Raw genomic sequence first — 25,348 nt, forward strand, 5'->3', positions numbered from 1 at the left:
GGACACATGGAGCACAACTAGCTTCCCCAATCACCCTGGCCGAGGCCATTCTAGATCAATCCCCGGCCAGCTGGTCCCAGGTGGAGGAGCAAACACCCAAGAACAGCAGAGCCTGAACTGACCCAAAGGTGATACAGCCCAGCCAAGGCCGACAGAGCAGCTACCCCCAGCCACACACGCTAATGCTCACCGTTGCGGCAATGTCACTGATGCTGTGTGGATGGCAGTTAACTCAGTGTCACATGGCAGCGATTACCTGCTACACCTGCGCTGCTCACGCGGTGCTCAAGAATGCTTTTCAGGCTGTGGAACTGCTGTTCACTTAAGGGAGGACAAAAGTAAGGGATCTGGAGCCTGACACTAACTGTTCTGCCACGTGGTCCTGGCGTGACTCAGCAAGTTGCACTAGCTGCTTCGGGCTCCATTTCCTCATTGGAGGAAATAGGAGTAGTGCACCATGCTGTCACACGAGTGTACCAGCACCATTCTGAGATTTTAATACAGGTAAAAAGGTCAAAATTGAGAATGCCAGACACACGCAATACGACCTCCATAAATGTTAACAAAAGGCTGAATTTGGCAAGGACTGTGATCCTTACCTCTACACAGATGGGGGCTGAGGAAGTTTCGGTAGGCAGGGCTCAAGATTGTGCCCTAATGTAGACAAGAACAAGTTCAAAAATTCTCTTCCATAAATTATTCTGGGCCAAAGTTATTTTGCCTGTGTTTTAAAAGCCATGTCAACTAAATACACATCTCAGCTTTAGGATTAGGAGTGACTGCCTAATGGGTATGGGGTTTCTTTTTGGGGTGATGAAAATGGTTCTGAAATGAGAGAGTGGTAATGGTCACACAATATTCTGAGAATGAAAACCACCGAACTGTACACTTTTTAACAATGAATTGGTTAAAACAGTGAATTTTCCATTGTGTGATTTTTATCTCAATAAAACAACAAAGAACACACGCCCCTGAGCAATACCACAGCCAGGCATAACCCGCCAGCTGCAGGTTAGAGGTAGAATAAAAACAACAGGTGACTGGCTTCAGGATGGCCGTTTTTCTCTGGCGGACAGTAGATAACTGGACTAATTATCTATTCAGGCCATTCCTGGCTCAAGATAATAACCCCCCATCAACTATATACAATAGCTAGCTTGATTTTTTACTGATGCTTAATATGTTCTAAGCACTTTTCAAATGCCTTGTAAATAAGTGATTTTTCTCAACAGGGGTATGACTGGCATTTCAGGTGGGACAATTTTCCTTCTGCTGTACTTATCTCTGGCTGTCCCCCCATTCCCAACACCCATGAGTCCTCACAAACAGAGTATACGAAGCAGAGATTATGTTATGGTGAGGACCTGAGAGCGTAAACTGTCTGAGGCCGCAGAGCTGTGGAGTGGTGCTGGTTCGGCCCAGGCAGTCAGAACCCTGGAGCACTGAGACGTGATTTGTTAGAGCTGCTCACCTCTCTCGTCTCTATGAGGGGAAGACAGTGTGACATCTAACGCGTGCAAATATGGTATCAAATCGCTTTAAAGTAAAAGTTGGCTAGATCACATAACCTCGGTGACCTAGTCATAAGACCACACTTTTTTATGTTTGTAAAGGAATTCTCAAAGAGCTAATTATGAGCATAATCACGATTAATGAAGAAATGGCCATAGCTAAATCGTATCTGCTCTTGTGTGGACACCGCCTAAGGAATTCAGGTGAGCAATTTACCTTGACGGGACACAGTACACGTTTCACATGGGAAGTCTTAGAATAACCTGACATAGGCCTGTGGGGGGTACAAAACAATAGCTCTTCTAAAAAATGGACTGACCGCACTCTCGAGTGCAACCACATCAAACCACACCCAGCGTCTTCACAAAGTTCAAAAGCACACGAAACCCAGTTCACCACTCAGAGCTACACCCTAACGGCCCTGCTCCTGGCGCCTGACTTGCTCTGTTTCTTGGCAAAGTGTACAAAGAAGCCCTGAACTGCACAGATGTAGGACGCGGTCAGACCAGCAGTTTACAAAGCTAAACAAGACTCTGCCAGAAACCCTCAAACACCATTAGGTGGCCATGTCCCCCGATCTGCTCTCATCTATGTGGTGGCCGTAGGCATTCCTATACAGATTTATTAAACTGGAATATTCTGAGGCAATAAAGGTTTATAAAAATACCTTATTTTGGACATGGTTCCTTAGTCTAGCAGTTAGCATGTCTGCTATACATGCAGAAGGTCCTGGGTTCATGCCCCAGTGGAGCCACAGTCCATGGTCTACGGCCATGCCACCCTGAATAAGCCTGATGTCTGATCTTGGAGCTAAGCAGGGTCGGGCATGGTTAGTACTTGGATGGGAGATCACCTAGGAAGACCAGGTGCTGTAGGTGTAAATAATAATAATAATAATAATAATAAAAAAATACTTTATTTTGTTAAGTCCTCCATCCAACTCCAAGTAGCTTATTTAAACTTGTGTTCCACAAGTCACTGTGCTAGGCAGGGTTTTATTTTGTTTTTTTCCTCTGCCAATCAGGGAGACCTCATTCAGCCAGGTTCCTTCTAATGTTCTCATTCTTAGAATCCTCTCCAGTCCCATCCCAAGTATAAACAGATCCTAAGGAATGTGACAATGGCTATCTTTTCAAAGTGTCCCATTTCTTCTAGGTACACTTAAACTCCATAAATGAGTTTCTTAATTAAGGTCCCACTAAGCTAATCTTATTCTATTTAATATGTTACCCCAGCTATTGATCCAGACTTCTGGAACAAATTCTTTCTTAAATGGACTACCATCCCTTTATTACTGCTGTATGAAAGACCTTGGTTTCTAAAAAGAAACAAACTGAGCTTTCCTCACATCTATAATTCGTTCCATTTTCCTACTAATGCAGTCTGACTTTGCCACTAATTGGGATTACTCCAGTAGCAGTTACGTGTAACTGATGGTGTATCTTAGTTAACAAACTTCAACACCAAGAGACTCAAACAAGATGCTCTGGGTGACTTTATAGTGCTGGTATGCACAAGCTCTATGTGTTATTCTTACACTTCCTTAGAAGTAAGATGATGATGATGATGATGATGATGATGATAACAGTAGCAATAATAATAGCGGCAACCAAGATTTACAGAGCCCTTACTATGCACCAGGCAGTTTTAAGTACTTTATGATTAATCTAACCCCACAAACTGAGAGCTATTACCTCCCACATTTTCCATATAAGGAACTAAAAGCACCAAGAAGTTAGGTCACCTGCTCAAGATCACAACTTGTACAGAACCAAGCCTGGATCTAAACCCGGCCAGTGTGGCTCCAGACCTCACACTCTGAACCACTAATGTCACACTGCCCCGCCAACAGAAACAACTTAACTCGGAACTTAGCCACCAGAAAAAGAGTTTCAGTTAATAAAGCGAACAGAATTTCAGGTAAACAAAAACCCAGATTTACAGCCCTTTTCCTACTGGTGACTTGTAGAAATTCTAAAATACTGCAAAAAAACACTGTCATTTTAATATATCATGGACAGATTTGAAACAGGCAATACTGAGAAAGAATCCATTGTTTAGCCAACAATGCTCGGCTAATCAAGCTGCACAAAAATAATTCTCCTAATTATGCTACATGCTTCAAATAGAATTACCTTGTTTTCTTCTAAGTTCCTTTTCAATTTTTCTTCCAGGTCCCTGGTCTCTTCTGAGCCCTTGAGTTTTCTCTGCTCATAGTTTTCCCATGCTTCCTTAAGTTGCTCTTGTAAACCTTGGCACTCCTTTTCAATCTGTGAAATATCCCCCTAAAAGTAAATTACAAAATTATCTATTAAAACTGTAAAAATGCTTATCTTTGATCTTGTTTGGGACTGCCTCTTAAAATGAACAAAAGGAGAATAAAGCAAATGCATATTTTTAAGAGAAATGTTACAATAAATTAAGAATTTAAAACCCCAAACACTATTTAGCAAAGCCAGCTTTTTATTTATTTATTTATTTTTAAATTAAGTTTACTGGGATAATGTGGGTTAATACAATTATATAATTTTCAGGTGTACAGTATAATTTGATATCTGCATTTTCTATTGTGTTTACCACCCAAAGTCCGATTTATTTTTAAAATAAAAATTATTTGTATGATTGGAATTCATAATGAAACTTTCAATCTATGCTATAATTAGTTACAAATATTTCTTTCTTTTAGAAGGGTTCGGTATTAAATCGAGTTTGCTGTGAATGTCATTCTCCACAATGAACATCAAGAACTATTTTTTTAGGTTTAAAGTGTACATACTAACTTTGGCCCTATTTTTTAAGTGTTTCAAATGGATAGTTACTGATTATTTCAAAAAGATAAGTTAAAATATTATCAATGAATTGTTTTCAGTTTATAACTATCTCTTGGACCAGCTTTAAAAAACAAAACAGAAGCCATACAGTAATGTGAAATACTGGCAAACAATAAACGTCATTTACGTCAATATTTTTAAAACGTTTCATACTGCTAAGACTGTCAGCAATCACACATCTGTGTCTGAAGGGAACATCTACGTGATCCAGCAGCTCCTCCCCACTGCAGGTGACTGCTCGACCCAGACATGAGGGCTCTGGCAGCCAAGCTCTGGAAACCAATCCCCATGGCCAAACTTGCTCCATCTTCCCCATCTCCTGCACTTCTCCCAGCACCTAAGCATCTTCTAGTGCCAAAAGGCAGGAAACTGAGGTTTTGAAATTCTGTGAATTATAAGTTAGAGAACTGTGATGTATGGCCAGGGTGACCTTATATACCAGTTCGCTTGGAGCATCCCAGGTTTTGTCCATCCAGACTGAAGTTTTAGCATTATGAAGAGTCCATGTTTAAGTAATAAACTAAATGGTCAACCTTACTATGATCTATGAGCAATCTTAAACCCATAGTTTAAGATTGTATTTTCATTTTCAAGTCAACAAAAGTTTACAATGACTAGCAACATGCCATTCTAAATTAATTTATATGCCGCAAGTCCCCCACACTGACAGGCGGGATGTTACGTGCTATTTCTTCTATGTTATTATATCTAAACTTCACCACAATTCTGTAAGAAACATTTTCACCGTGCATGTGTCAGAAAATGAAAGTTCAGAAATATCAGGCAACTTCTCAAAGTCCCGGCAGAAAGCAGCAACACTAGGATTGACTGCTGGTTGAGGAGCCGGCGAGCAGCTATGCCGATGCCAAGGCCTGAAACTGAGGGCTAGTTTAACGAAGTGTGTGAATTTCCCCAACACCGAGGGTCACAATCAATGACTCATTAAACAACAGAGCGTACTTGGTTTAAAGGTAAGTATGGTGTAAGAATTCAACACCAGTCATTCTATGTGACATAAATTCACAGCGGCAAAAATGTTGACTACAGCACTGTTTGTACATGCGAAAAGCTGACGACCTAAATGTTTGATAACAAACATGTAATCAAATGAATTATCATACGGTCATACAATGAAAAATGATGGTAAAAATCTGTTTTTGCTGACATGGAAAAAAAGGGCACAATATGTTAAGACCAAAAATTTCAAATAAAACATATATTGTATGATCTTATCTTTTAAAAAGCACTATTACTTAAATGTAAATGTTCAAATAAGGCCTGGAAGGCTGCATATAAAAATATTAACATGGGTGATGGGAAGATAGACCATTTTCAATTCTCTTTCATAATTTTCATTATTGTTCATTCAAAAATTTAAGGACTCTATATTACTTTTAAAATTGCTATATTATTTTATAATTGGCTGAAACTATAAAGTTCTTTGAACCAATAATAGTAACAAAAAGTTCTAACTGCGTCATCCTGCTTAATTTCACATCTGATCTGGTAAATCATTACAAATCATTGTAAATCATTGCATATGAGTAATAATAAAATTGCTTCATTTTTAAACGACAGTGTAGTATTTCATTACATGATATACCGTAACTTAACTAGTCTGATACTGATGGATATTTAAGTCGTATTCAGTATTTTGCTGGCACAAATACAGAGGAAACAACTACGCAAATACCCTTGTTAACTAGTCTCTCCGCACCCACACACACACGAGTGCAGATAAACTCCAAGCTGCCCTCTGCAGAAATTTATATTTTACATTTTTTCAATAGTTTATAAATAACTTTTAAATTCAAGCAGAGTGGGCCATCTTTTCATATGTTTAAACATCATCTTCATTTCTTTTATAGTGAATTACCTATTCATATCCACTCCCATTTTTCTGTTAGGTTATTAATCTTTTCCTTATTGATTTCAGGAACTTTGTGTTAAACAAGAAAGTAAGCTCTATCTGTGCTATGCTGCAAATAACTTTCCTAGTTTATTTGTGTTTTTTTTTGCCACATGTGTACATCTGTTCACATATATAAATGCTACCTACATGCATAGACCCATTATGTGTGTGTACATATATATAAACACGCGCTTTTGTCATGCTGTTTATCGAATGAAAAAAATTTCCCTTTTTTTCTGGGTATTTTTACGGGTCCATTTTTAAATACTTAAAACTTTGATCCACCTGGAATTTATTTTGGTATATGAAAATGAGGTAGAGATCCAAATTATTTTTTCTAGATGGCAACATATTTCTAGCATCATGTATTTAAAAATCTACTTTTTCTCACCAATAGTTTCCATTTTTATTACACTCTATATTTCTATACTCTTCTGTTTTACTGGATTCTCATAGATTCATATTATGTTTGATATCTGGCTTTACAACTCCCTTTATAGTTTCATTTCCATGGGTGTTCTTGATTACTTTTTCATATGAAATTTAGAATCAATTTGTCCAAATTCAAATAAATCCTGTGCAGTAGCCAGCCACCAAGATCCTGACAACTTGGTATTCACGCCCTTGTATAATCCTCACCTACAATGTATCAGGGTTGGAGTGTTGGTGTGTGTGACTGAGAAAACACAGAAGTGACAAGAGTGTGACTTCCTAAAGCAGATCATGAAAACCACTGTGACTTCTGGCTGGATGGCCCACTCTAGGGAAAACCAAACCCCAAGACACTCAAGCAGTCCAACGTGGAGGTGCACAGGCAGGGAGCTGAAGCCTCCTGCCAACAGCCAGCACCAACTCGCCAGCTATGTGAGTGAGCTATCCTGGAAGTGGAACCTCCAGGCCCAGGGCGTCCTTGCAGACTACCGAGACCTGATTAGTACCTTGTCTGCAACTCAGAAGCAAGCTTCGGAACCACCCAGCTAAACTGCTCCTCTCTCTTACTCAGAGGCTGTGGGATAACATGTTTGTTGTTGTAAGCCATTATTTTTTAGGTAATTTGTTATGCAGCAACATATAAATAGTCCATGCTGTTCATGTTTGTACTGGGATTGCATTAAATTAAAATCTTTAAGGGAAACCACTCTCTTTTACAATAGTAGGTTTTCCTATTCAACACCTTTTCATTTAAGTCTTCTGTGTGATTTTCAATAGCATTTTAAATTTTTCTTTCATAAAGTATTTAATTTTTTTTTTTTTTGTTATTGAAAATGGAATTTTTTCTTCCAGTATACTTTGCAACAGGTTGTTGTCTGTCTGTGGAGAGGTACTATCTTCCATCATCTTTCCGAATTCTCTTACATTTTGATATTGGGTTTTTGGGTGACCATTATGGACTTTCCAGGAACACAATCTTAGCATTGATAAATAATAATAGTTATACCTCCTCTTTTACAATCTTATTTCTTTCTCTTGTCTAATTTTAGTAACTGTTATCTCCAGGATGATGGCTTAAGAGAGCATGACACTGGCATACTGGGACATATTTGATCTATTCACATTTTATTATGAGCTTTAGTCAAGAAAGTAATCTAAATTTTATCCAATAACCCTTTCAGCTGATCAAAGTATTAACAAAGTACACGATTTTAACAGATTTTCTAAATGAATCATTCTTAAAATAGTGAAGATCTTTATACTATGTTCTCTATTATTCATGTGAATAAGCTCTTATTTATAATTAATACAGGCTCATTAATCAGTTACAAAACAGCCATTATACTATGAAATAAGTAAGCTTGAAACAAACTCCTCTGCCTCCTGTCCTTCCCAAATTCCAGCAATAAAAACAAAATGGTAATGTTTTGGTTATGCTCTAAAGCTTATTCCATGGTAACATTTTATATGGAATTAGATGGCTCCAAAATAGTTCCAGTAATTTCTACTCAATTAAATAATGAAAATTAAACCTTTAAATAGTCTAATAAAATTTCAACTCACTTGTTGTGACTCAAAAGAATCATGTGGTTCAGTACTGGCTTCTTGATGTGTTGTATCCCAAGGCACCTTTCGGGTAAAATACATGAAATCAATCTATCGCAAATGCTCTAGTGAAATAAATCCACTATGTAATATTTTAAAACATGCTTATAATTTTTACAAGGTTTTTTGTTTTTTGACAATTTGGATAATGTTCTATGTTTTCTACAAATATCTGTACTAGGAAAGCACTATCATTTACAATTACTTAAAATGAAAATGATTCTTAACATGTTTTTTCAAAGCTTTACTCTTAACATGTTTTTTCAAAGCTTTCTGGAAAGCAGAAAAATTAGTGAGGGTTTACTGAATCCCCAATAAGGGTTTAATGAATTCCTGCCCTATAAAGTCAACTGCAGAGAAACCTAAATTTATTCTCATGCTTGTTAGGGAGGAAGTTTTATTCACCTCCCTCCATCCCTCTCCATCAGGCTGTCTCTTGACTCCCCTACTCCTCCCTGGTTTTGGTTGGAAAAATGGGCATTTGTAGCCCAGACGCTCTCTTCATTCTCTCGTGAGCTACCTGTGCAGAAAGCACATGCCCCTCCTACTCCATGCGGTAAGTCTTATGGGGCAGGCAAGCATCCCAGGCTGGGAGACCTCCTGGCCCTGCACTGCTGTAACTGGTGGGGACCCTGGTCTGTAACCAGTTCACCAACAGGACACTCTTTAGTGAAATGGCTACACCTTCCTCCTGTGCCTGTATTAATACTACGGTGATGTTCTGGCTCCATCTACTGATTCCTCTATCTTATTTCTCAGCTGATGCAAAATCTAGGTAGGGAAGGATATGAAAAAAATTTTTAACTTCAGTATTAAGGTGACTTTTCTCTATTTAAGTCTTACCTGCATGGCAACAGCTTGTGTATGTGGAATATCTGTTGCTTCATCAGTACTTTCTGCATTTCCTTCTGACTTGCTGGCAGAATTTCCACAATGACCATAGCTTCTGCTAGGCTCACTGTGGGCTGTATCAGCGCCACCCATGCTGCACTGTGACTTTACCGGTATTTCCACAGAGTCCTGAAAGGTCTGTGTTCCAGAGGCTACCTGGTGACCAAGGGCACGCTCAGCATTCGAACGATGACCCTCGAAATAGACAGCAGCATTTTTATTTGGTCTGTCACTGACTACAAAAGATGGCATCACTGGCAGTGACCTTTGCAGCTGATATTCAGAAGGGATGCTGGCCAGAGGAGCGTAAATGCTAGTGAACTGGGGCACAGTCGGTAACACGCTGATGTACGTTGGTGGTGTCTGGGTGATGTCGAATCCCGTGAAGGGAAGATACGTGCAGTATCCTGTGACCAAGTGTGCTTGAGTCCAGTAGGCTGGTTTCATGTCCTCGGGTTTGGGAGAATTTGAGGGGACTCGCAGGTGACAAGCACCATCACAGACGCGTTTGGGAGAATCAAGAAACACCTGTCTGGGCTTCTCATCTCTAAAAGCTGATCTGGGAGAATTTTCGGATACTGGTTTCAGCTTCTCGGCTTCACAGGCTGCTTTAGGAGAATCAGCAGATAGAGGTTTGGGTTTTACATCCTCAGAAGCTGGTGCTGAAGATAAACTGGACACTGGTTTGGACTTTATGTCTGGTTTAAATTCTCTAGCAGCTGGATTCAGTGGGAGCTTGACTCGCAAATACTCTCCTGTCCTGGACATTTCTTCCACTTTTGTCTTAATGTTTTTCTTCTTTCTCTTCTTCTTGAGCCGTGACGCGACTTTCTTCAATGCAATACAGTTGTCAATCACAACAAAACGAGGACATCCCAAGAGGAAGGATTTCAAACCTCCCGCTTTTTCTAGAATCTGTCGAGTTTCTTCTGGGAAGAATTCGTATTCTTCAGAGAACATCTTGTTACTCATATCCAAGGGACCATGCTCCTCCAACAACTGAGAGAAGTAACTTGGAAAAAATGTGCATTTACATAAGTTGTTATAAGTACTTGCTCATTTGGAAAAATTCATTTCCCCAAAAATTCTCCCAAAGCAGATACTATTTCACTTCCAGCTGATCTCAACACCTCTCCAAAAAACATTAATACTCATATTAAATTTGAGAAAGGATAACTGCAATCAATAACACTGTGAATAAAATTTTTTTTACCCTCAGAAAATCCTATAAACATTTCTTAGGAAAAAAGGGGATTAAAAAGTTATTTTATAAATTTCCATTATATAATCTATTTAAAGAGCAATGAAAAGTAAAATTTAATCAAGAAAAATAACAATACAATAACAAAACTGTCAAAGGAGAAAATAAAATTCCAAAAATATCCTATTGGAATGTACATATAGTACATCCATTAAAATTTTTGTTTAGGAATATGCAATGCTTCAGAGGTACTGAAATTAATCACATCTGACCAATAAACCAATAAAGTACAGGATCAAATCCACAGTAACAGGGCTGGGGTCCCTTTATCTGCCTCCAGCTTTGAACTGGGTTTGTTCACTCCAGCTCTGGGCAATTTTCCTTCCTCATTTGTTTCTCAGGCTCACAGAGGCCTCCTATTTCATTTAAATTTGGTGTTCAGTATAAACAGTGACGTAACTAGCAAGAAAGACACATACCACATACCACTTAGAAGGTTTTTCAAGAGCAAAAATCTCCAAAGAAACTTTCTCAGTGAAATTAACGCTAACTAGGAAGACAAGTTATTTAGGAGGAAGATAAAAACGAAACCTCATTGAAGCAAAAGAAAACCACTTTCTGTGCAGATGCTGCTACAGATAAACGCAGAGGATAATTACAAATGCTTAACCTCTATATTCAAAGCAACTGATACTCTGAAGCATAAAGACCAAAAGCCACTTCTGTCAGCATTGCTACTCAGAATACTTAAAAGTCACCAAGCCATCTATTTTTAAATGTTGTTTCATGAATATTTTCCCCTTAGAAGAACTTCTACAACTGAAACTCCCCTACAAATGTTTTGCAAGGTAACAGGTTAAACGTGTCTTTAAGATTCCCATCGAGCTTCATTTTTAATGAGAATACTCTAAAAGCAGAGAGGCTGGGAATTTTGGCTGACTGGTATAAATGACACCAACCCCCACTATCTATCTGAAGACAGACCTTTCCAGCTGGTGCGTTCGGCTGCCATTTAGTCACAGTGGCACAATTCCTGAATGATGTGTATGCATTTACTTTTTCTCTCCATGAGGAATACTCAAAAGAATCATTGAAAAATAAAGTCTCTCTACCTGGATAAAAATATTTAAATGTGAAACAGGAGAACTAAAGAACAGAGACCACGTGAAAGGAAGCTGGTCTCTACCTCGGCAGCGAGCTTCGCAACAGCTGGAAACGTGAGTGAGGATGCTGGCCCCGTGATGCCCACCAAGCGGCTAATAACTCGTGTTCCTGAAGACTAGTTGAGGATGTGGAAAAACGCTCACCATGCATTTTTAGGTGAAAAAGAAAACGACAAAGCTAAGTGTAGAATAAAACTACAGTTTGTAGGATTACAATAAAGGTTTAGTTAATAATTATTAGGCTTCAAAATTTAATAATTAAAAATCCTTAATTATTTACAATATTGGACAAAAGCTGGAAAAATACTTTTTCTCCCCAGAGTTTGGGAGCCAATGAACACTTCCTTTAATAAAGAAAACAAGTTAAATGATGTAAGATCTTTAACTGGCAGCTTTGGTATGAAATAGTTGCAGAAATGTTAAGCTACTCACTCATACAGACTCGAACACTTTTGTTTTGGGTTAATGTCCCATAGCTTCTTATTGCGGACGACGTACTCATGAGAATGCTGTTCGTAGAGAGCTTCGAATTCTTCCACATCTTGCCGAAGGTGGTCAGGCACCACAAATGGGCCTGTGGAACTAGAATTGCGTCTGCTGAAAAAAAAAAAAAAACAATTTTGTGAATAATAAGTTTTTGTGAATGACGAGCTGAAGTAAACATAAAGAGCGTAACATATTATTCAGCACCACGATACAAAAAAATACTACCAGAGAATTTAATGCAAAAAGTTATACGTCCACAATCAAAATCAAGAGACATGCACCTGGCTACTGAATGAGCACTTTTAATTAAGCAATTACTCTTGCCACCAAGTGCAAAATTTTTAAAACTCATGGTTTAAAAAAAATCGATGCTGTCTTCATTTTAACTTGTTAAAGAGAAAAAAAATATTTTATTATAATTGCTATTAAAGTGACATTGAGATTGGTAAAAAGTACATAATAAAAATTTTTTACAAAGAAGGTATAAGTTTATAGTACTCTAAAAAAATGTAGAAGTTTGAGTGTGAGCTTTCTACCAGATTCCTGGGTTTAAATTCTGGCTATGCTATGTACAAGCTTTGTGTTCTCGGACATGTCACTCGCTACACTGTGCCTGAGTTTCCTTACCTGTGAAATGAGCTTAATAATGACACTTATCTCTTAGGGCGAAAGAATGGATTAAATGAGTTTATATATGTAAAGCTCTCAGAATAGTGCCTGGTACGTAAGGTCTATCCAAGCATAGGCTATTGTTATTTTAACTTAAAACAATTCCTCCATTTAAAGAATGTGTGAAAATGACTGTGCAATAAATACAACTGTTATTACAACACCTTTAAGAAATATTGGAGAAAAAAATTAAACGTTTTTTTGGTTTTAGCTCATAAAGGAATATGACATAAAAGGTCACTGCTACTTACTAGTTTTATGTCTTCTACGTCTATTTGCTTCTTGAAAACAGCTTCGACAAACAGATGCTATTAAAAATCACTAATATCTAAGCTTAAACCACAACATCACATATAGCTTGCAAAACATATTCCTCTGTAGCAAATGTGCTAGTAATGATCAACGGGACATTCTCTTCATTGAATATTTAAAAACTATTTTCTAGGATTTTCCCACAGTATCTTGCATAGTAGGTTCTCAAGTCTATCAGATTAATGTCATTGGCCCTGTGATTGTAATGCAATTTGTATGAGTTCTTAATGTTGACAAGCCATGCTATAAATTCACATCATGTTGTCATTAATAGATGCATATCTTTAAATAGAAAATTAGGGAAATAAAACACAAGTTTAAAAGTACATTAAAATAATACCACTAAGTTAAAATACTTGAGTTAAAAGGAAGTAAAAATTTTTTAATTGTACTTACTTATACTCTTCTCCTGGAGTGACAGTCTCATTATTAGGTGTTACTGAGGTTGTTCCGGACCCAACTAACATAGGCTGGTTTAAAAGACGGAAGAATGAAAATGATTTTTTATCTTACTATCACCATTAAAACTGATGAACACATATAAATGCACACACAAACTGCCAATATATGACACTTAGTTAAAATTTCTTGGAACTAGAAACACATAATATAAGTTTCAACAGCCAAACATAGGCCCGAATTATCATTTAGGTAGCTTCCAACATCTGCCAACTTTTAAATGTCACATCATTTAAGTTCCCGTTTTAAATAAACTGAAAATATATAGTCAAAGATAAAATGAAAAGTTTTATTGGAACTTATAAGCTGCTCTCAACCTCCCCTATTATTTGTTCATTCTCTTCACCCTATTCCCTACTTGACCCCCTAAACACGAGAGTCATGAAGAACCCACTGCAGGACTTAAAAAGAATGCCCGTATGACCTCGGGGAGCAGAGCCTTGGGTGGGAGGGAGGAAGGGAGCCTATCAGTCCTGAGACACTCTTACGATGACCAATATTCACCTCCTTCAGTTTGAATATTTTAGACACAAACTCCATTACTTATTGATAATAGGTATCATGTCTTATACGGAAGATGCCACTAGGGCACCGAGAAGTCAAATAACTCGCCCGAGGTCATGCAGACAATAAAAATCCTAACAGAAATAATAAAAATTGGCAGAGAACTGAGATATAAATAAACTCAAGTCTATCCGCCCACAAGTAGCCTTGGTCACTCAGCTCTATGACCACCCGGAGTCCTACATCATAACATTCACTCGGAAATATTTAGAAAATAAAAGTGGCAAGATAGGTAAAAGTCTCTTATTTTAAGAGTTACTTACATATAACATGAACTTAAATTTCCTCAAAATGTAGAAGATTGCCAAATATCTTTACATTAACACTCGGAAAGTCTTCTCTACAAAATGTTTCAAAATACCCCAAGATTTAGTTAATTCTAACTTATGTTATCCAATTATTTTAGGTAAGAATTAATACAGAAAATACTCCTTACCTTTGAATCTTTTGGCTTCTTTTTCTTCCCTTTGTTTTTTATCTTGGTAGAATTAAACTAAAAAATGGGGGAGAAAATCATTGAATACTCAAACAACAGCATTATGGAAGCTACTGTACATTATAAAGAGACCATGATGATTTTCATAGATCAATCATGAATTGAAGTACATAAAATGCTTTACAAAAATAACACTATAGTGTTAGCCCACGTATTATGATTTGATAGAAATTAAGAAAAAGTTTAATGATGTCTAATGTTATAACTAAAATTAATTATTCCAACATTTTAAACTCATTTTTAATAGGGTTTATAACATTCCAAGTAATTAATCAGCCTTTTAAAGTAATTTGTTACGTGCTAGCAGTATTTCAATGATCTTCCTTTTACGAAGGCAAACCAGACATTCTGCACGTGGCCAGACACCGGGGCACAGATAGTGAATGTGGAAGCATTTAACTTCCACAGTTAGCCAGGCAGTATTTGATAGAATGGATTCAGACAAAATTCCAAGTATAGATGACTTTATCTTAAAAATCGGCAAACAGCGTCCTTCTGTTTGAAAACTGCCACAACCTACAAAGGAAGACGACTCTGGAATTATTTAACTTAAACTCAATTTGAAACCACTCAAAACAAAGTCCCTTTGTTTTCCCTATTGCACAAAACATTAACATTTTCATCATGACAATAACTTTTCATTTTTATGCCAGGAGATGACCTAAGAACTCCTTTCGAGTTTCACGACTTGCTGACTGCTGCTCCAGCTCCAGGAAGATGGGGATGGACTTCCTAACGGAACAGCACACTTCACCCGAGGTCCTCCAGATTTGGTTCTGGAGTGCCACCTAGATGTAACTGCACACTGGCCTGGGTCTTCCTCTCCCTTTGGCTAACACAATGAGAGCATAACACTGACAGCAACCAAATCACTCACCGGCACATCTCCACTGTCTTGTTTCCTTAATATAGTACAGCGGCTGTCTGTAAGAAGATACAGATGGTTTGGTGAGGAAACGAAATATTTATAATGTCATTCCATTCGATGCACTAAAGCCTTAAAGAAAACCACCTCGGGCACTACCAACCCAGACCATGTTCTATGCCTTATTTGCCTTTGATATAACTCTAGTTTAGAAACCAAGGGCGTCTATGGCCATGTCACCCTGAACATGCCTGATCCTGTCTGATCTCGGAAGCTAAGCACGGTCAGGCCTGGTTAGTACTTGGATGGAAGACCACTGAAGACCATGTGTTGCAGGCATTAAAAAAAAAAAAAGGAAAAAAGAAAAAGAAACTAAGAGCCAAACAGCTAACTAAATGGGGAACCTACTACAAAGAATCACAAAATTTCAATCCACTTCAGCATAATCTGAGTGCCTTCTAGGTACCAAACTCTAAGCTGGTGCTGGGAATACAGAGATGCGTGGAATAGCCCTTGCCATCCAACAAGCCCCACTCTGCACAGAAGACTGACAGGCCAACAGCTGTAACCCAGTGAGCTATGAGCTAAGGGCCACAACCGATGCAATGGAACCTGTGCTGGTGGAGCAATGGTTGGTCTTCAAGGGGAGAGGCCCAAGGAGGGATCAGGAAAGGCTTTGGGGAAGAGGGCACTTGAACAAGCAAAGCAAAGGAGCGGGACGTGACTGGCGGAACTGCACAAGCGAAGGAGGCAGGCAGGAAAGCACAGGCAAGTTTGGATGCAGGAAGAAGCAGGTGCTCATTCGGAGGTGGCAGGCAAAACCAAGCGTTCCCCAAACAGAATAGTTAGGGGATCAGACAGATGTTATAAGAGTCACTAGTGGCAATACAAGAGGAATATTTGGATGGGAGGGTCCAGAGGCCTGGAGACCAGTTTGCAGACTACTGTCACAGTCTAATCATGGGAGGATTACTGAGGTCCTGGCCTAGGGAAGTAGAGATGGATAAGAAAAAACGGGTCCAAGATAAAGCTTATTTGGACTGCTGACAAGTTAGATATGGGGTAACAGGGAAAAGTAAGAATTGAGGCTAATTCCAGGGTTTCCTGCTTAAAAACACGATATACAAAGTGTTATTAAATAAGATAAATTTAGAAAATAAGTGGGATGTAAGTGGATTCGGCCACATTGCTCTCGAGATGCCTCTTGGTTGTCCACAGAGGCACACCCAGAGTTCAGGAGGGGGGTTTGGGTTCCTTATTTACAAGATAGGAGACTTTCTAAAGTTTTAAAAAATACAATCATTTCTTTCAATGAAAAGAGATAAAATTGAAAGTGTCTAGGGTGAAGGTGAGAGGCAGAGCTATGGGACTTGAAAGTCTGTCGGTCAGTCATTTGGCTGGTGACTTCTAACTCTATGACTAAGAGCAGAGAAACAGTCACAACTGGATGGACTGTGTATTTTAGGTTTAGAACACAAGAATCAGGGAAAATGCACAGTGGGAGGGAAATGTGTCCTTTTTAGTTTTCTTGCTGTGTGACCCAAACATGGTTTTGTAAGCTCAGTCCCAGGACAGCCCAACAATATATAAAATAGCTTCTGATGCTGAGGAAAAGTGTGTATCGTTAAGATACACATGTAATACCAAAGATAAGAAATTCTAATTATAATTAGAATCTAAAATATTAGAATTTTGAAGTAAAATGGGACCACACAGATCACTGGCTCCAAATCCTCTCGTTTTCATGACGAAGAAACTACGATTGCAGAGAAGCTAAGGAATGAACTACTATCTACCTACTGTGCCACACTGGACTCTGTCCTCTTACCCAAACAGGTCCTCTGATTCCCTGCATCCTGCCTCTCTAAGCCCGATGCCACCCTGTCCAACCCCACCTCCATCACAGCCCAGCTCAGAGGCCACCCCGCACCAGGCTCTCCCCTTCCCTGGGGGGGACACAAGTGCTTGATCCTCCGTCTAAACCCCCGTTTCTGGTCCTCTCTTACTGAGCCTACTCCCCCACATTACAATCACATTTATCACATGCCCTTTTGTAGAGCAGAAAGTCCTTGAGAGCAGCAACTAGCAGAAGCATTTCTGAATTCCTTATTAACACCTAGCATGGGCCTTGAAGCAGGAGAAACAAGGTTTTCAATGAAACGACTCAGAAAAGAGTCTGGGCCACAGCATACTTTTCCTGACTCCCAGTTGTAGGTTCTTCTCACTACCACGGATGTGCTCTCTGTTCTAGATTCTACAAACATCGCCTATATCTGCAGGCCAATGTTTTGAGTGCTACAAAGCAAACCATTTCTTTAAAAAATTATCAATTTAATGTGCAATCTTTGCCATGACGGTGACAAAATATCTAACATGACAACGGTAATGGATACAGTCCGTGTAACATACCCCTCTGAGGATCTAACACTTAGCTCAATAGAGCAAAAAGGTTTAATGATGATGTGAAAAAAAAAAAATCACTATTCTTAAGCTGGTTGCACCATGGTAATTTTCACTATTTTCTTCATTTTTAAATAAACTAGGTCCTTCAGATATGTTCCCCCTAGAATTAGATAGAAACTGAAACTTGGCCCACATACCCATTATATCAAAGAACTCATCTAAAGCATTATGCAATGCTGGGAACTTGTCTCTGTGTTCTTCTAGCAGCCATATTAAACATCGCGCTTCCTTCAATGATGTTGGCTCGTAGAAATAATCAAGTTGCTTTCCTTCTATTGAGTTTAGTTTATGACCATATTTCTCATTCCAAAGAAAAGTCATGATGCTAAAATCAAGCTCTTTAAGAGATGCTCCATAACGTGAAAAAAAAGATTCCGTAGCATCTAAGCCTGTAATAAAAATAAAGCCCAAATCAGAAGGGAAAAATCATTTACTGGAAAGTCACATTTAGTTTCACATCTTTGAAAGCGGTTCACGCCCCCACCTAAGGCTCACATCAGAGCATGTGCAGGTGGGGGGAAGGCAGCAATCACGCCCAGCACTGAAAGGTTCATTTCCCCTTCCTCTCCCTCTTTCTGCGTATAAACTGACCTCTCATGTTAAATATGAACATGATATGACTCCACTGTACAGACCTTTTGTGAAAAATAGAATTCCAGGAACTGGAAATTACTTGCTTTTAATAAGTAAACATGAGCTTTACACCAGGGCTTGAACTCATTTTACAACTTTAAATAGAAACCACGACTTTATGTAATACGCACATGTACCTATAAAGCGAAACTGTTAATCTAGGATAAACGTGAGTTACGTCCAAAGCACAGGTCATGTTTCCCTGTCAATGGGCTTTAAGGCTCCACGGCTGCTGCTCCCCACCACGGACAGTGGCAGACATTCCTGCCCAAGCAAGCACAACCAGACGAGCTTATTCTCTGGAGTCTATCTTCTAAAGCAGATCGAAGTGAGAAATAACTCTATAATTTACACATCTGATGGTTAATAGACACAAATGGCAATCATCACTTAATAGAAATTTTCTGATACCGGAAACCATGGAGACCTAAGCTAAGGTTGCTGCCACCTACACCTCTATGGAGAAACCTACCAGCATCTTCTCTGAAACCCTGGAATCTTCACGTCTCTAACACCTCACATCTTTAACACTTCAGGCAGGCCAGGGCAGCTCAGAGGCCAGGCTCAGTCTAGAAGCCCTGCTCTGCCCCTAGCCTTTCATCTAACAGCTGCCACCAAATCACCTATTGTGTGAGGCCAGTCGCCATCAGTCATCAAGATACACAGGATCTTGGTAGATACCCAAAGAAATCAGTATCCAGTGTTAGATAGCAACTGTATCCATATCTGCCAGACTGCACCGTGACCTTGGCCAAAGAGCCTGCTGGGGTGGGATGAGGGCCAGGGTCTTCCTCAACCAAGTTAGAAAAATCAGAACAAAATTTTATAATTCTGTGACTCACACAGCTGAGATCAACCCCAGGGTATTCTCTTAATTCTTAGCTATACATTTGCCTTAGGATGAGCCTAGGCAGTTCTATCCACTCTTCTTTCCATCTTTCATTGAGGAATCTGAGCGCTGAGCTGCGCACAATCCCAGAAGGCATGGTCCCAAGGGTGCTTTGTGCCATGACTCCACCTAGTACTCACAGTTTACACGCTGACAACCAGCTCAACATAACACAGGGCTGGATTTCCTAACCAACTGAACTTTCTTTTCTAAAAGTATATTGTAACCTACCTATAAAATAACCTAAAAATTTTGAGTGGGGAGAAATAGTGATTTTAACCATACAAATCTATAGTCCTACATTTTAAAAAATCACAAACAATAGGAAAATGAAAAAGGACTCGGAGACCCACATTCACCCTTCCTACTAAACTGAGCCTCTGGAATTCAATGACATACCAAAGCTGTCAAGTTTCTGGATCCAAGTGGCCAACTTTGGCTCCATTTCTTTGAGCTCGCTCAACACAAGCAGAAAGATCCGTGTTTTTACTCTATTCTTTTCCTGAATTAAGTAACGAATGACATAGTCCACTGCTTCATTTAGAAAATTTCTGCTGGAAAAACAGGTTGTGTAGTCTTCTGTGCTTAAAACCTTCCAGGAAAGCAATTCTTTGAGAAGCTTGGAGGTATTCAGTACCCCAGACTTAATCTTGTCGGCATACTGCTTTATGCACTGCAGAATTCTGTCGTTCAGGAACTGGCAACTCTGAGCATTAGCTACAGTTTCTAAGGATAAATAACAGTGGTTGGTTAAAGTGAGAAACAGGACTAATTTGCAAACATAAACACAAAGAAATAATGTAACATTATATAACATAAAACAAGACTCATAGATTCTTTATGTTTTTATGTTCATTAAACTTGTTAAGTCATTAAGAATACGAAGGGTTCAGGAGGAAAGATCATTTTGACTGATTTGTGAACCATTCATGGAATACTAGATGAAAAATCAAGACAACAGGTGAAAATACTTCATTTTGGAGACAGCCACCCTAGTAGAAAATGAGAATAACTTACTTCAACTCGAAACTGAAAGTACACATAGGACAGACATGGCCACAGAAACAGCGAAATCACCAGCTAGATGGTCCCATGTGGATCAGGGAGTGATGACAAGCTGATCATAAAACAAAAGGCTGGACTGGGCAACCTTCCTGGTGCCTTTTATGAACCGCTTCTTTATCTGAACTGTGCATTATTTCATATAATTAACAGCTAATTTACAGTTCACTATTTTAGAACTTAAATCCTCTTAGTGGAGTTGACAGAGCACTGTCACACGTAATTTGCTGGATCTTACTCTCACCTTCTGTTAGAGGTGAGGCTGTGTTCAGAGTCGACCCCAGGTCTGCAGCTGGTGGTGTTCTGAATCCACCCCTCCTCTCCGCACTACTTCCTAAATCAGTGCTCTTTACACCACCCCTCCCCATCTCGGAGTAATAGAAGCCGGTGGTAGCATTAAAGTGTCAAGTGATATCTAAATTTCAATTCAGTTACAATTAACATACGGCGCAATGAGGTGAATATTAACGTTTACAGTATCAAGCGAGAGCACATCATTCTTATTGTGCCGTGGACTCTGGCATACCTTTCTGCTCTTCGATTTTGGGTGGATTACTTTCCCTTAAATCTTCCTCCATTCTTTCTTGTGCTAACTTCTTTGCTTCCTTCTTTTGGATCTTTCTCTTCAATTTTTTGTCTTCTTTCAGTCTCAGCTTCTCTAGACTGATAAACATTTATAGTTAGTGATAATTCACTTTTGTCATAAATTCAACTATTTTCCTTTGTTTGCTACAGAAACTATTCTCCAAACAATAAGTGAGAGGTATTCCTTTTCAGTTAGAACTTAGCCTGTATCTTCTGTTCAAAAAACTGTTGATACATGTGATCAATTTAGTCAAATGAAGGATATTTGTTTCATGAAAACACAAACCTCAACGACTGAATGACTTTTAAATATAAGGATGGCATGTACAGATTGTATACACGTTATTTCCATGTTTTTAAGTTACTGCTCAGGGAAAATATGAATAATAAAAATTACTCTTTAAGATAATACATGTAAAAGCTCATTTCAAATAAAAGATTCCACAGTAAAATATTATTTTCACATCCCAATGATGGCCCACAACACGGCAATTTGGTTGATGTGACTACAGTGAATTCTCTTCAACAAATAATTCTGTTCGTCTTTTCTTTTGCTTTTTCTTGGTCACCAATAATGAACAAAATCATTTCTTAGAAAACAAGTGGCAAGACCAAAGAGAAAATAGAATTTAAATCATTTGATCTAAACAAGAAGATAAAAAGAAGTAATAATTTTGACAGTACATTATTTCAGTGAGACATGTCACTGGTTCAAAATGTTTGCTGAAGAGAGATAAAAAGTAAATACGTTTTTTGAAATTAAACAGCTGAGAGGTAAGTATACAATTTTTTATCTAACTGACACTTATTAATCAAATGTCATTTCACAGCATCAAATTTCATAATTCTACATATAAGTTCAATCACTAAATAATGTTTCTGATTCACGTTTTCAGTACTTAACCACTCCAGGCTAGTTCTCCTTGTGTTTTATCTAGCAATAAAAATAATTTAAAAACCACCTATTTGGATAGATGTGCATAGCCCATTTAAAAACCAGTATAATTTAGAAATTTGCCTTTAATTATATTCTGAAACATCATTAAGCTACTGACTGTTAAAAATCTTACCTAGAACATTTCTGTTTCAGAATAGGTCTTGGAGGAAGAACCTTTTCTTTTGTGATCTTGTGTTCAAACTTTGAATAAAACAAAAACATCCAAAATTTGTCTCATACTCCAATGACATAAAGCACAAAACCACAAGCATCAAGCATTTCAGAAGCACAATGTTCAATTTAATACGGAAAAGTAATGTTCTGAGCCAGAAAAAAAGCCCAAAAACTTTAGCAAACAATTTACTGGAAAAAGGAACGAGTAGACACACTTTAGCAAGAAATTTTTTTAAAAACTAAGAGTAAGTTGAGATCAAAATAAACTATAAATATCATTACACCTTCCCCCTCTCCCTAAGAACCCCTACCTTCAGTACCCAAAAGTTTACCAGAGATTAAGAAAAGAAGTTATCAAAAAGAGTGACAACAGTAAAACTATAATGTAAAAAGCCTCCTATTCTCATTAAGAAATAAAATAATGTGAGACTCCTTCGTTGCAAAGAAATTTTCATATCCCAATATTTCCTCTATTTTCTTAAAAAATAACCATCTCCTGGAAAAAACCAGATCCAAATTGCACAACTTCCGTAAATTTTAATCGTGTTTTAAAAGGTGTAAGCATTCTGGTTATCAGTTTAGTAAGACTTCCCCTAAATTAGATACTTACTTCACATTTAACTTGACCACCACTGCTGAAGATGATAATCTTAGAAATGATACCTTCACAGTCCGGGGTAAGACAAATTCCTTGTAGAAAATCCTATTTAATTAAAAAAAAAAAGTGCTATATCTCAGAATAAATCTGTACATGTATACCAATTTAACCATCTGCAACAGTCAAAATATGGTCAAACACCTCCTTCAGGAGGTACTAAAAGTTCTGTCCTTTGCCATGTGACTCTCTGGGCCTCCCTGCAAGACTACACTGCTGACCACACAGCTTGCTCTGGTCAAAGCAAGGAGAGCCAATACGACATACATCGTGCCCAAGAAAAAGCGTTCAGAAACACTGATTGGACTGGCCACTAATCTTTGCCTTTTGCCACAAGAATACATCCCAGGCACTCTTGACTCAGACACAAGGAACACAGCCACATGGACCAGAGCTGCTAAAGCCCCACACTGGCCAGCAGGACCTCAGCACAAGCAATGTAAGCAAGATGAACGTTTGTTATTTTGAGTCATGAGATATTTGGGTTTTATGTTACTTCAGTATATCCCTGTAAAAGCTAATGTACAGAGGGTAAGTCAACCCAGGAAATGGCTAAGACCACTCAGGGAGTGTGTACAGCAGGAGACACATCATCATGGTACGACAAAGACACAGCGGAAGCAGCCCGACAGCAATAGTAATTTGGTCATATCGTGTATCTTTAGTTAACTATATAATGTCTAAAATGTGAGGATTTATTTCTACCAAACTTGAATAACTCCTATTGCTAACACACATGTAGCACAAGCATCTTCATTTTTCCCCCAATCATTAGGGGTTTACGTGACTTCATGCAGTGTAGAAAAAGGTTTTTGTTTTTTAAGTTCATAGCTTACACGAATCAGAAACAAATTCTATGAATACAAATAAGATTTTCAAACTGCGCTTTCTCTCAAAGTATACCTAGCTAATGATAATTAACATCATTACCCTGCTAATTAAGAGACACCCTAATGTGAAGTAGTAGCATAAAATTTAAGTTGATTCTCCTTAGTACAAATTATCTCATCAAATTTTGGTAGGAAATAAAAAATCTGAGACCCCAATTCTACATCATAACTTTAAATGTAAGATCCTTGAAGGACTAAAATTATCAGTGCATAATATAAGACCTATATTTTAAAATGAAACATTAAAATTTTTATGTTTGAGCCTAACATTCCCAATGTGAAGGCTGGGAAAACAAATGACTAAAGATATTCATGGTTATTTATATGTCTATTAAAAACAAAACTATTTTCTACTTTATCACTAAAGCTTTAATTAAAACTTTCTGATTACGTCTACAATGCAAAAAAAGGAATTTATATTCAAGACATTCTCTTAAGATTCTCAAGGGAAAAATTCAATGTAAAATAAACAAATTAAAAAATCCAGATAATCTTAGTCTTACCTTGTCAATTTTATCGTTAAAGGTTGTTGTTTTTAACTTCTTCCAACAATTCATGTGAAACTCTATCTTGCAGTACTGGCAACAGCTGATTCGTATAAAACCCTAGAGGTTTAAAATTTTCTTTAATTCACATTTTAAAGTTTTCTTCAGTCTCTGTCTCTCACTCAATCATTCACAATGCACACCAAGATACAAAGAGCCGTTTACATTCACCTGGCAGACATAACTAGCTAGACACCACATTCCTCATGGGGCCATCCGAACTTTCATACCCCAGAATGCCTAGTGCCAGAGATAGAGCTTGACTGACATGTTCAATCCCACAGTTTACAGCTACACTATCCTTTCCAATGAATCAAACATTTTATAAACACTATTTCATCTGTTTACTAACCAGGGATAGTGCCACAGCAGGCAGCTATCAGCTTCCTGAATAAACTAAGGCCCGGTAACTTATTCACTCAATTAAGTGCCAGACTTGGTCTCAAACTTAGGTCTCTGGGTGCTAATTCAGTGATCCTGTGGCCTTTAGATTCTTGGACTCAAATTTCATGAGATTAGAATCATAATAAATCTGAGGTAACAACCTCATCCTGTCTCCTGGGCTTCTAAGGAACAGGCAGTTAGGTAACATAGTGACTAGGAAGGGGAAATGGATTAGTCAGTCTCCCTTGCCGGGCCACCACCCTGCCCGCAGTGCTGATTTCGGTGGCTCTGGGTGCCCACGTGAGATGGTGCAGACCTAAAAAGAGGTCCAGGGTAAGGGGTGGACAACAGGACATAAACCTGCTAGCAAGCCAAAGAACTCGGGTGCCTCCAATTACAAAATTTTTTCTGAATTCATTTTAATGCACAATCAAGTAAGTTAACGTCTTACAGTATGTCTGTCATTTACCTTAAAGTCTGGATCCGTTATGTAGATCTGGATTTTGGAATATCCATGGCACTTCTGATAGCAACAAATGGCATCTGGCACTGGAGGGAACCGGCATTCTTCAATAAATTTCTCTAACAGCATCTAAAACAAAAATAAAAATGATACTGCTACCACACTAATTCATCAACAAAAATAACCTCTTGCCATCAAAATATTTTCAGCATAGGAATAACCTAAATTTTTTCAGCCAAGAACAAACTACATACCACTTTAAAATTTTTT

At 38.3% G+C, this 25,348-nt stretch overlaps 1 protein-coding gene across 10 annotated transcripts in view; it reads right to left on the reverse strand.

The window, feature by feature from the left end:
• The window catches only part of TTC3 (tetratricopeptide repeat domain 3), a 99,809-nt gene that overhangs the window by 22,560 nt on the left and 51,901 nt on the right, over nt 1-25,348 (reverse strand). For 9 of the 10 annotated variants that reach the window (XM_016123334.2, XM_016123330.2, XM_016123337.2 and 6 more), the window contains 14 exons: nt 25,085-25,207; nt 24,190-24,291; nt 22,752-22,844; nt 22,101-22,168; nt 20,972-21,108; nt 19,783-20,109; nt 17,999-18,250; nt 15,411-15,457; nt 14,474-14,530; nt 13,411-13,484; nt 11,980-12,144; nt 9,136-10,195; nt 8,251-8,316; nt 3,648-3,797 (listed from right to left, as the gene is read on the reverse strand). In XM_016123334.2, the coding sequence (XP_015978820.2) occupies nt 3,648-3,797; nt 8,251-8,316; nt 9,136-10,195; nt 11,980-12,144; nt 13,411-13,484; nt 14,474-14,530; nt 15,411-15,457; nt 17,999-18,250; nt 19,783-20,109; nt 20,972-21,108; nt 22,101-22,168; nt 22,752-22,844; nt 24,190-24,291; nt 25,085-25,207 (2,721 nt within the window). The remainder of the gene's footprint in view (nt 1-3,647; nt 3,798-8,250; nt 8,317-9,135; nt 10,196-11,979; nt 12,145-13,410; nt 13,485-14,473; nt 14,531-15,410; nt 15,458-17,998; nt 18,251-19,782; nt 20,110-20,971; nt 21,109-22,100; nt 22,169-22,751; nt 22,845-24,189; nt 24,292-25,084; nt 25,208-25,348) is intronic. The other variant, XM_016123333.2, reaches the window with a different exon arrangement.

This window comes from Rousettus aegyptiacus, unplaced genomic scaffold (assembly GCF_014176215.1).
Source record: "Rousettus aegyptiacus isolate mRouAeg1 unplaced genomic scaffold, mRouAeg1.p scaffold_m13_p_4, whole genome shotgun sequence".
NCBI classification, from domain to species: Eukaryota; Metazoa; Chordata; class Mammalia; order Chiroptera; family Pteropodidae; genus Rousettus; species Rousettus aegyptiacus.